The sequence below is a fragment of the Caretta caretta genome, chromosome 1 (assembly GCF_965140235.1).
Source record: "Caretta caretta isolate rCarCar2 chromosome 1, rCarCar1.hap1, whole genome shotgun sequence".
In the NCBI taxonomy this organism is placed as follows: domain Eukaryota; kingdom Metazoa; phylum Chordata; order Testudines; family Cheloniidae; genus Caretta; species Caretta caretta.
Window position 1 is genome coordinate 151,102,208 of NC_134206.1, and position 13,228 is coordinate 151,115,435.

Consider the following 13,228-nt stretch of genomic DNA (forward strand, 5'->3'; position numbering starts at 1 on the left):
AGAAAGAGGTTGACAAGCTGTAACCTGAATGTTATGGAGATCATAATACATGTTTTCTTTATTTAAGCTGTGCTTTTTAACACACAGTTCAATACTCCCCTCCAGGTCAAAAGGGAAGAATAGTGTAAAAGATTATTCAAAAAGTGAAAAAGTAACACATACTTCAGGTTCATACAGAAAATAGCACTGTATAATCTGGAAATACGGAAAAGAATATTGAATATCGCAGATTAATTTACCATTGAAGTAGTTGGAGTGGTACATTCTGAATGCCAGTACATTGCTTTTTATTTAATAAGTTAAAGGGCTCTGTCATTCAAATGTTACAACATATTACATAAAGGCATTTGGGGCTGAATAGTGCCGAGATGTATACCACAGTCAACCCCACAGGATACTAACGAGGGCAGAACTTGGCTCTATTTTTTATAAACCTGCCCTTATTGTGATATCTAAGTGCCAGACAAATTCATTTAAGTAAACACAGACAAAAACAGCAGCAGAACTTTTCAGTGTTTAAATATTCTACACAGGGCAAAAAGAAGTGCATTTTGTTAGGGTAACCTTTTTTTTATTTTAGTTACTTTTTCACATATAACTTCTTGTAAGCTACAAAAGTTGTGAAATGCAAAAATGGTAATAAAACAGCAAACTTAAAACAGCTTAGATAAAAAACTTGTCTTTTCCCCCTAATAATGACCATTAAAAATGAACCACATTTTGACGGATTCATTCAATAAACATACCATACACTTTCCAAAAATAAACAGAGAACAACATTAGAGAAACTAATACCATCAACAGCATGAAGTATTTAGTTGATTGATTTGTAAAGACAAATGAAATCTCGAGGCACAGTTTTAGGCATTATAGAGGACACACAGGCAACAGGTTAGTGTGCACTGTTCTGTACAAAAATACAGTCTGAATAAATTACATTGCTAGCCATAAGATTAGACTTCACTTACCAGTTAGTTCATTGCATGTTTAATAATATACAGTTACATGCTAATCCATATATCATTCATATTTCAAACACATAGGTCTCTATATTTATGTCTTTAAAATTTACATGTTGAACTTACAAAAGCTAAATGTAGTTGTGCAAGAAATTCAAAAGAGTGGGTTGGTACTTGTTGCACCAGATAGTATACTTTAAGCTTAAAAAATAAAAATAACTAGCCCTGCTTGCAAGTTCACTATATATATCTGGAAGAGAAACAATGGGTTTGTGGTGTGAAAAATTACCTTGCTAGTGAGATAAAGCCAAATATAACTGAAATGATGAAGGCATGACATAAGAATAATATATAAAAATGATAAGTCTATTGTAAATACACTCCAACACAGGAGTGTTTTATTCTATGGGTAGAAAAAATATTTCAGCTTTACATTGTATTTACTTTTAGTTTGGTGCCAAAACATTCAATATTTGGCAATCTTGGCCATGGTAGGGGAAAAAGCAGCAGCATAGGCTAAAATTAGGTGCCTAATTCCATGCTTAGGCCCCTAAATAAAAAGGACCTGATTCTGAGAAGTTTCCCCACACACAAATCCAACTAGTTTCATAGAGTTTAAGGCCAGAAGGGACCATTAGATCAGCTAGACTGATCAATATAACACAGGCCATTAAATTTCACTCAGATGCCTTTGAGTTAGAACAAAACATTTCAGTCCTCAGGAAACTAAACTTTGTCCCACATGCAGAGAACAGAAGAGACCAAGATGCCACCAATGCCCACGGCCGCTGCAATGGCAGGGAACTGATTATGTGATTATGTGCTGATCACTTGTAGATCCCATTATCTTCAATGGAAGTTGTAGGTATTCAGAACCTCTGAAAATCAAGCCCCCCCCCCCCGATTTTTGATGCCTAAATATGGATACAGGATCCTAACTTTAGGCACTCAAGTTTGAAAATTTTTGCCTAAAGGCCTTTTGTGTTATGAATTGTGTTTTCTCCAGTATATGTGCAACTTATGTGTATATGCAATAGCCCACTGAATATCTTCTCTCTAGCTACACAGAAAGAGAAAGGGAGTTTATTAAGATTAGTAGATATGACATAGGTCGAGCATTGTACGGCTTCCTCTCCTTGTACGAAGCAAAATGCTGTGTAACGGTCAGCACCAAACCACCACTCCCCTAAAAAGGAACAGAGATCCACTCACAGTAGGCTTCTTAAAATTAGCCTAATTCCCATTCCATCACACAATGTTCCTAATGCAGCTAAATAAGAGCAGCGTTACGCTGCAGTCCAGAAAGATTTGCAGTTAACCACATGCCAGGCCTCGGCTTTAAGTCACGCAGGAAAAAATGCAGAGTTCCAAAGATTCTCAGCTGCCTGCAAGAAAGTGAAAGGTGCTCTCCTCCTTTCCCTCATGCCCTTTTGCCCTCGCTCTTCAGCAGGATGCACAAAAACATTTAAGTGAAGCTATTATTTTGCTCTGTCATCCTAGTCTAGCTAATCATCACTGATCCAGGGAAAAGTGCTGATGTGGACTATTCTCCTGTGATATTACACATTCTCTCCCAGAGAGGCCTATGTTGGCTAAGAACTGGGTCTTGTTTGACAGAAAGACTTTTAAGAACAACAGGCTACAAGCAGGTTTACGCTTCTTCTATACCTATTGCTGAATTGCCTCTCTCTGAAAACTGTGGCGAGTACATTTAATACTATAGGATGTGGTCCTAATGTTAAGTAATTCTGCAATCCTTTTGCAGAACCAGCAATACATCAACAATACGAAAGCATTTTTACAGCTTCAAAGTCTCTGTTCTTACAGAGGCCCAACTAGGATATATTTTAAATTTCTCAATTAACAAAAATAATTATTTCTAAAGTTGTATATTAGAGTTGTATAAAAATATGTTCACAATTAATCCAAAGTACCCAAATAAGCAAATATTAAACAAAAATAAAAGTTATGCTATGTAAGTCAATTTAAAAATTCCACCCTAGTTTAATTTGGGTCTCATTTCATTTGTATAGCCTCTGGAAGTTTTAAGTGGGAAACATTCAGCAAGTAGTAAATAGACGCATGTCAATCAACCTTTAGACTCAGAGAACAACAAATATTTGAAAAGGTGTACTTGTGGCACCTTAGAGACTAACAAATTTATTGGAGCATAAACTTTCAGGAGCTACAGCTCACTTCATCAGATGCATGCAGTGGAAAATACAGTGGGGAGATTTTATAAACACAGAGAACATGAAACAATGGGTGTTACCATATACACTGTATCGAGAGTGATCAGGTAAGGTGAGCTATTACCAGCAGGAGAGGGAAAAAAACACACCTTTTGTAGTGATAATTATTTTTCCCCCCTACTGTTCCTCACACGTTCCTGTCAACTGCTGGAAATGGCCCACCTTGATTATCACTGCAAAAGGTTTGTTTGGTTTTTTTTCCTCTCCTGCTGGTAATAGCTCACCTTACCTGATCACTCTTGTTACAGTGTATATGGTAACACCCATTGTTTCATGTTGTTACATTGTTTCATGTTCTCTGTGTATATAAATCTCCCCACTGTATTTTCCACTGAATGCATCCGATGAAGTGGGCTGTAGCTCACGAAAGCTTATGCTCAATAAATTTGTTAGTCTCTAAGGTGCCACAAGTACTCCTGTTCTTTTTGCAGATACAGACTAACACGGCTGCTACTCTGAAACAAATATTTGAGTACATACTGTACTGATAACATTTTTATACTGTACGTAACTGGATCTCAGCTACATTCTTTCAATTAGAGACAGAAACTAACTGGATTTTTAGAAAGTGGTAGTCTCTCTCCATTAAACAGCTTTTTTTAAAAAAAAATAAATACTTGTAATAAGTATCAAGCAACTAGCTATTTTAGATTTAATTCCACCTCAAATGTATATGACCTTTTAGATATTTCCCATCAAAACAGAGCATAAGGGCATACAGAGAAAGCAACCAATTTTAAGATGTTTATTTTGCATTACTGACCCTAAATGGAGATAGCGATCCAAGACTCTTAAGAAGGCATACAAAGTTAGTGCTTTAACCACTGCACCACAGCAAATATTACCATTTTGAGATGTAATGTGTTTCTTCCTCTGCATATGTTTATATATGTTTACATATATATACTCATTTATACTAACAAATGCCTTCTATAAAAATAGTTGGACTTGTTATTTATGCATTTCTACTGCACAGTTTGGAAATTAAAAGGGCATGAAGACAAATGCAGCTCATTTTATTTGCCACAGGGAAATTTGAGGCCCCCGTTACCCCTCGTCCCACCCCACAATACTCAGAGCTGAGACAACTTCCAGCCACATAATTAGAAGCACGTGTCTCCAGGTTTTGACTTCCCTTCAGGGATCTGCCACAGTTGGCAGGGAAGATGTGGCTTGCTAATGCATAAACTCCCGGGTTTTTTTTCAGCAAACTGTCCAATGCAGACATTACGAAATTCATTTATCATTTACATTCACTGCCCCCAACACATGGCCATTTGCAACTAATTTCTCAACAGCTTTTTCTAGCAAGTGACCAGGGCCCAACAGCACTTATTGATATAAGATGGCACCACCTGCTTATCATGACATCTGAATCCTCCACGATATAAGGAAACTTCTAAATGGAGCTTATGCCAGCTGCTCCCCTGCAGGCGATGGCAGATGCAGGCACTGCATTTTCACTCCAGCAACGTCCCTCACAATGATCGCTGTCATGTAGATCCTTCGCTTGTTGTCAAGAAAAATGACATTAACGTATCAGCAGCTTGCAACGTTTGCCTGTGTAAGATCAGTAATCTTAATTTTTGCAGTTCTCTTAAATGGATGTAAAAGCTAGTTATAGTGTTTGCGGCCAAAAGGCAAAGGCTATTAAATCAACAGAGCGACTGCTTAATGCTCCACAAGTATTCTAAAAAACAGCGAGTTAGAAAAGATGGAGTAACCCTTTTGTTATTCCATTTTTTTTCCCCCAAACTAAAGTGGCACTAGTAGTAGTCTTCATAGATCTTAGGGTTCAGGCAATAAAGGAGGGCACCCCCAAATGAAAATATAGTTGCACCCCAAGCCAGGCCATAGCCCCAGTTGAACTCATGGTATATTTTCAAGTTGACTGTCTCGATGAACTTGACTGGATAAAGGACTAGGCTGCACGCCTGAAGAACAACTGAAAGAGAAATTAACCAAAAGTCAGAAGAGGGTTCTACTCGTTTACATAAAAACACAAACATTACATTACCAACACTCACATTAAAAATGCCTTTGGTTACATGAACCTATTTGAGTTAGCAGCGAAAGAAATAGCAGCCTATCAACACAGAGAGCAATTACATGAATTGGAAGAAATTTGGATCCTGCTTCTTGATACATTTGGGTAAAGAATGTTGAGATAGCTCAAATAATGCTAGACTTCCATTCCACCTCACCTCTCTACTTTTCTCCTCCCTCTGTCCGTCCTCCAATCTCCTCCTTCCTTTTTAAAAAAAAACTGTTAACCCCCCCCCAGACACACTCCAACATGTTATTTCTGTGTAATACCATCTGATTTTGTATTGTTTAGTCTTGCAGCTTTAACAAGTTGTTAAGTTGCATAACTGCGTAATTTAATTGGCTAAATGTAGGGTACTTGGTAATATACACAAGCAAGTCATTTACCTTTTTGTATTTTTTAAAAAGTAATTATAAAAATACCTTTGGTCCAATTTTTATTTGTATATTTTGCTCTGCTTGTACATAAAAATAAACTGACACAAACTTTATTTAATCCATAGAGAGTATAGCAACTCCAATATATTCCCCAGGAGATGAACAAATGTTATTGCTATTGGATAATGATATGATTCTATTTGTTCCCTGGAGATTTGAAGTAACACCAATCTCTTCTCAATTTCCTTTTCTCTACCTTTTTAAGTCTGGAGTTTGCATTTTCTCTGTAATAAAACTAAACTGACTAATCAAATGGATACTATAAATAGAACACATCGAAGATGAGGAGGAATAAAGGAACCTGAAGAAATACAGTTCACACTCAACCAATTTATTCTAAACGACGAGCAGTATGTGATATTAATATGTCCAATTACAATATAATTCTTATGGAATTATATATTATGTAGACATCACCTACTATAATCAGAATTAATAATATATTATATGGATTACCAAAGGAATTCATAAAGCTTTGTCACCTATTGTGAAGTCATAAAACTCTAATATGTGGAAAAATATTTCCTGCATACAGTAAATACAGAGAGGAAAAATATGTCTGGCTCTGGCTCAAAACTGATGAAACAGAGCAAATTCTAGGAAGCGAGATGCTTAAAAATCATTATTTTCTATGATATTGTCCCTGAGAGAGTCAGAAGATTTCATACAGCAAGAGGAATATGCTCCAAACACATTTGCAATGGAATTCAATAAACCTGGTTAACTATTGTGTTGTATCCTGACCAAATGGAATATGCTTACAGTGAGAGTGCATTGTGTGTGCATGCATGGATGAAGAACCTAATTTTCTGTTTGGAGAGCTCAGTTTTATAATGGTCCATCCTTCCCTAATGCAGGTACATAACTACCATTAGCATAATTGAGACAAACAGTTATTGGGTTCAATACAAGGATAAATAGGTGAAATGTAATGGCCTGTATTATGCAGGAGGTGAGACCAGATGATCTAATGGTCCCTTCTGACCTTAAACTCTATGAACTGCAAGTGCACAAGAGGAGAAAAGACACCAGAGCAATGTGATTTCCAGCCTTTTCTCATCCTAAATACACAATGTGCCCCTGATCTCATGAACATTTAAGCAGATGATTAACTTTGCGCACAGGAGCAGCCCCATGATTTCAGTGGGACTATTCACAACCACAATGATAAGCACATGCTTAAGTAATTGCAGCATTGGGACATATATCGTTGAAAACACAGAGCTATCTGATATAACACCACATTTTTTTAAACAAAGAAATGTATTAAATGTAATAAAAATAAGAACGCTATTTAGAGATAATCCTCTATGAGCCCAGTGCCAGATTAAAATTACACTAAAAAAATGACTATTCTGAATTCCAGAATTCTGTCTGAAATTACATTGCAAAATTATAGTAAAATGAAATACATCTTAATTGTATTATCCTGGTGTTTAAACATTTATTGCACAAAAAATCATTTTCATTTTGCTTTTTAGATCCTCCCTGTGCACTCTTTTCCTCTTTTAAGTAAATGGCTTTAGTGCTACCAAAAGATGCCAATTTGACTGCACTAGAGACTAAAGCCCTCGATTTACTGGCAGAACAGGAAGTGCAACAACAATAGCACAAAATTGTCCTGACAATGAATCTCAACCCAACACTGTCTCATAGACTTTAAGGCCAGAAGGGACCATCATGATCATCTAGTCTGACCTCCTGCACATTGCAGGCCACAGAATCTCACCAACCCACTCCTGTAATAAACCTATAACTTCTGGCTGAGTTATTCAAGTCCTTAAATCCCACCCACTCCTGTGATAAACCTATAACCTCTGGCTGAGTTATTCAAGTCCTTAAATCATGATTTTAAAGATGTCAAGTTACAAAGAATCAATCATTTACTCTAGTTCAAACTAGCAAATGACGCATGCCCCATGCTGAAAGAAGGTGGTGAAAAAATCCCCAGGGTCTCTGCCAATCAGATCTGGGGAAAAATTCCTTCCTAACCCCAAATACGGTGATCAGTTAGACCCTGCGCATGTCAGCAAGACCCACCAGCCAGACACCTGGGAAAGAATTCTCTGTAGTAACGCAGAGCCCTCATCATCTTATGTCCCATCTCCAACCACTGGAAATATTTGTTACTAGCAGTAACAGTTGGGCGACATGCCATGGTAGGCAATCTCATCATACCATCCCCTCCATAAACTTATCAAGCTTAGTCTTGAAGCCAGTTAGGTTTTTTTTTTTGCTCCCATTGCTCTCCTTGGAAGGCTGTTCCAGAACTTCACTCCTCTGATGGTTAGAAACCTTCACCTAATTTCAAGCCTAAAACTTGTTGATGGCCAGTTTATATCCATTTGTTTTTCTGTCAACATTGGTGCTTAACTTAAATAACTCCTCTTCCTCTGTGATATTTACAGAGAGCAATCATATCTCCCCTCAGCCTTTGTTAGGTTAGGCTAAACAAGGCAAGTTCCTCAAGCCTTCTCTCATAAGGTAGGTTTTCCATTCCTCTGATCATCCCTGTAACCCGTCTCTGCACCTATTCCAGTTTGAATTCATCTTTCTTAAACATGGGAGATCAGAACTGCACATAGTATTCCAGATGAGGTCTCACCAGTGCCTTTTACAACGGTACTAACACTTCCCTGTCTCTACTGGAAATACCTCACCTGATGCATCCTAGGACTGCATTAGCTTTTTTCACAGCCACATCACATTGGTGACTCATAGTCATTTTGTGGTCAACCACTACACCCAGGTCTTTCACCTCCTTTGTCGCTTCCAACTGACAAATCACCAGATTATAGCAAAAATTTTTGTTCTTAGTCCTAAAATATGTGACCTTGCAATTTACACTATTAAATTTCATCCCATTTCTATTACTCCAATTTATAAGGTTATGCAGATCATCTTGATAGATTTTCTGGTCCTCCTCTGTATTGGCTATACCTCCCAACTTTGTGTCATTCTCAAATTTTATTAGCGCACTCCTCCACTTCTTGTGCCAAGGTCATGAATGAAAATATTAAATAAGATTGGTCCCAAGAGCAATCCCTGAGCAACTCTACTAGTAACCTCCCTTCAGCCTGAGAGTTCACCTTTCAGTCTGACGCGTTATAGTCTCCCCTTTAACCAGTTCCTTATCCACCTTTCAGTTTTCATACTGATCCCCATCTTCTCCAATTTAACTAATAATTTACCACAGGAACTGTAACAAATGCCTTACTGAAATCCAGGTAGATTAGACCTACTGCATGTCCTTTGCTTAAAAAAAATCAGTTATCTTTTCAAAGAAAGATGAGGTGGGCCTGGCATGATCTACCATTTGTAAAACCATGCTGTATTTTATCCCAGTTACTGTTCACCTCTGTGTTCTTAACTACTTTGTCTTTCAAAATTTGTTCCAAAACCTTGCATACAACTGAGGTCAAACTAACAGGCCTGTAGTTTCCTGGATCACTTTTTTTCCCCTTTCTTAAAAATAAGAACTATATTAGCAATTCTCCATTTACAGATTCATTAAAAATCCTTGCTATTGGGCTTGCAATTTCATGTGCCAGTTCCTTTAATAATCTTGGATGGAAATTATCTGGGGCCTCCACTTTGATTCCATGAAGCTGTGTGAGTTTGACTTCCACTTCGTATGTGGAAATTTCTACCTCCATATCTTCATTTCTATTAGTCATCCTGTCACTACCACTAAACTCCTCATTACCCATATTAAAAAGTAGGGTAAAGTATTAGTTGAGGTGCTGGGCCATGCCTAGATTATCTTTAATTTCCACCCCATCCTCAGTGCTTAGTGATCCCACTTCTTTCCTTGTTTTCTTTTTATTTATATGGCTACAGAATCTTTTACTATGGTTTTCATTTCCTTAGCTAGGTCCAAGTCTGCTTGGTTTTTGGCAGTTCTCACTTTTTCCCTACATCTTCTGATCTCCAAGAGGGAGCTTTCCTTGCTGATCCTTCCCACCTTCCATTCCTTGTAAGCTTTCTGCTTTCTCAATCACCTGTTTGAGATGCTTGCTCATCCAGTTTGGTCTGCAACCCTTCGCTGTGAACTTTTCCCCCCTGCTTGGGATGCAGTTTTCAGATAGTTTCTGCAACTTTGACTTACAGTAATTCCAAGCCTCCTCCACATTCAGATCCTTGACTTCTTTGGTCCAGTCCACTTCCCTAACTAATTCCCTTAATTTTTTTAAGTTAGCTCTTTTGAAATCAAGGACCTTTGTTGCAGATCTATTTTTGTTTATCCTTCCATTTAGTTTAAACTGAATTAGCTCATGATCACTCAAACCAAGGCTGTCCTCTACAATCAGTTCTTCTATGAGGTCCTTACTACTCACCAATACCAAATTTAAAATAGCATCACCTTTTGTTGGTTCGGGGACTATTTGGTGATGAAATCTGTCAGTCATCACATTTCAGGAATTTCTGGGCCCTAACATTATTAGTAGCACTTGTCCTCCACTCTAGATTTGGAAAATTAAAACCTCCCATAATCTTACAATTCCCAGTAGTATTTATTTCATTAAAATATTAAAGAGGTCTCTATTCATATCCAAAACGGATCCCAGTACAGACCCCAAGTACTAACCCAGTGGAGCCTCTGTTGCCTTTCTTCCCCCAAAGTGATTCTGACCCAGAAAGACTGTTTTATCCATTCTATCACTTAATTTCTTTAGAGTCTACCTTGTCATTAATATCCAATGCTACTGCACCACTTTTACCTTTATTTCTGTCTTTTCTGAACAGCACATATCCTTCAATACCTGTATTCCAGTCATGACTAGTGTTCCACCATGTTTCTGTTATCCCTATATTTGGTTTCTCTTCTGTGCCAGAAGTTCCACTTCCTCAGTTTTGTTACTGAGGCTCCTTGCATTGGCCTACAGATATCTTAGTTGTTTCTGCTGGGCTTCATCCAGATTGTTCACCTGATTAGGTATGGTCATTCTACTGCCAGTATCACCTACCTGATTGTTAGTGTCATTGGTACTGGCACTTTCTTTTCTCTTGACGTCCATTCTCCTACCCTATTGTTCCTTTCTCCACTGCTTTCTCCTCTCTTACTTGATTGTCCTCCCACTCAATGTTAGAATCACGTGTGGAGACTGCATTAACATCTCCCAGCCATCTCCCATGAATTCCTAGTTTAAAGCTTTTAACCAGTTGTGCCAACCTCCATCCCAGAAATCTATTTCCCTCCCTACTCAGGTGGAGTCCATCCCAGAAGAACTGTCCTCTGTCCATGAATGCCTCTCAGTGATCAAACATCCCAAAGCCCTCCTTATAGCACCACTGCATGAGCCATCTGTTGATTATCATAATCTTTTCTCTCCTTCATTCTCTTCCTCTAGGGACAGGTAGAATCCCACTGAATATCACCTGAGTCTCTATTTTTAATGGATCTTCCCCATCCTGGCATACTCTCCCTTGATGCATTCCAGCGAGAATCCAGTTGTGTCGTTTGTTCTCACATGAAGGACAATCGGTGGATTATTTCCTGCTCCCATATCTTAGCTCCCAGCAAACAGCACACCTTTCTATTTTCCAGATCAGCTCCGGTGACAGGTCCCACTGTCCTTCTTAGTAGGATGTCCCCAATCACATAGACCTGCCTCTTCCTGATGGTTGCAATTCTCTGGCCTTCCTCCTTCCATTCCTTCTGGCTGCAAGTCTTCATATCTTTTGTTCTCTCTTGCAGTCTTCTGCAAGTCATCCTCTAGCCTCCTGGGGCTCCGAACTCTGGCTATCTCTATCGACTTTTCCTCTCTTCTTGTAGAACTAGCTGCTCTTTTCTTCCTTGCCCTCCCACAGTCTGTTACTGCCTGCTGTGCCCCTTCATTTTCCAATTCAGCAAACCTGTTCCTGAGCTCTATTTCTCCTTCAGTAGCCAATCTTTTCCTCTGGCTAGTTCTTGTAATCACATGCTTCCACTGGCCACTTTCCTTATCCAGCAATCTACTCTCAGTTCTCCAGCCCAGCTTGCATCTGCCAGTCCTGAGTTTTCCCTTCAGCCTACTCTCGTCTTCCAGCTATCATCAGCTTAAATCCCCTTCAAAACTCAATAATATTTTCTACCTGAAAATCCAAACCTCAGCACTTCGCTACCATCAGCTCTATCAGGCAGCTCATCATACAAACAAAGCACTGTCCAGGTACCGCTCCAGGATAACATGCATGCCACAGCTTCCATGGTCATCTTCATTATCTCTTCCATTCCTTGAGTCACTACCACTGCTGCTTCTGTAGCTGTGATAGGCTTCCCTCTTAAGCTCCTGTCAAGGAACCACCCGTTCCCCCCCACACACACACCCAACCACAACCACGCAGTCCCTTCCCCAAACTCCCCTTACAACTCCCACTCCAACTCCCGTTTTCAGCTCTGTTTGCTGGCTTCTGTGCTACTGCTCCTGTCTTGCCAATGCATCTCAGATCCGACAGAGACCAAAAAGTAAGAGGGGTTTTCTTGGCCAATCAGTCTTTGGCCTCTCTCTCTCTCTCTCTCTCTCTCTTTGGCCACCGTAGATACAGATTTCTGTGACATGGATGCCCATCCACTAAGGGATTGTTCTGGGGCCACCAGCTATCAACAGTAAAGATCTTCTGTTTAGGGTGATCACTTTTTCAAAAGACGAAAGTGGAACACATGCAGGAGCCCCACCCCCTCTCTGACCCTGCCCCCTGCTCCTCTTCTTCCCCGAGGCCCCTGGCTATGCCAGAAGCCGGAAGGGAGGGGGGCTGGGAGGCCCAACAGTAACCCCCAGCCCATGTCCTCCCCCACCCCCGGGCGCTGCCCAGGGTATGCCTAACAGGGCAGGTGGAGGGTCCAGGGCTACCCACAGTGGCCCGGGCTCCCTGGGCAGCTCTTACGACTGCCTGGCTCTGGCTTTTGGCCTGGCAAGGAGGAGCTAAGGCCCACCGCTGTTCTCCTACATTAGGAGGAGGCTGACACTGCCCCTGAGCACAGAGCAGCACCGCAGGGAATTGGGGACAAATGCTGTCCCAGAGTCATTCAGCCTAGGACTGGGTCTTGAACTCTACATTTCAGGACTGTCCCGCCCAATTCAAGACAGGTAATCACCCTATTTCTGTTGCTCCCAAACCACTGGAACATTGTACAAACAGACCAGTCCATGCATATAGATCCAATTGCTGGATCCAGTCCTTAATTGAAAGCACAGAAGAACCACACTATTCCTTGAACCAACTGGTCTCTCAACATTTAGGACTTGATTGTGATACTGCTACTCACACTGAGTTATTACCACCTACTCTACACTGAAGGCAATGAGAGCATGAGTGAAGTATGGTACTCCACAGCATGAGCAGAATTATCACAGTCATGCCCTTAGCTTTTAAAAGAAAACTATTTCTCACTCTTCTCAAGTTTGCTATTCTAATCTCTCACTTGTTTAATTCACCGACTTCATTAAGTTGCCTTGATTAGTTCTTCAGGAGTTAAACATCTGGCTCCATGGCTACAACTGTAAAAATAGCAGCTTAAAGGTAGGTTTGTAAATCCATATTCAGACCATG

At 39.7% G+C, this 13,228-nt stretch overlaps 1 protein-coding gene across 1 annotated transcript in view; it reads right to left on the minus strand.

Annotated features, from left to right (window-relative positions):
* Nucleotides 1-270: 270 nt before the first annotated feature.
* Nucleotides 271-13,228, minus strand: part of TMEM47 (transmembrane protein 47) — a 39,014-nt gene continuing 26,056 nt past the window's right edge. The window contains exon 3 of the mRNA XM_048863820.2: nt 271-5,156. Coding sequence (XP_048719777.1) covers nt 4,978-5,156 — 179 coding nt within the window. The 3' untranslated portion in view covers nt 271-4,977. The remainder of the gene's footprint in view (nt 5,157-13,228) is intronic.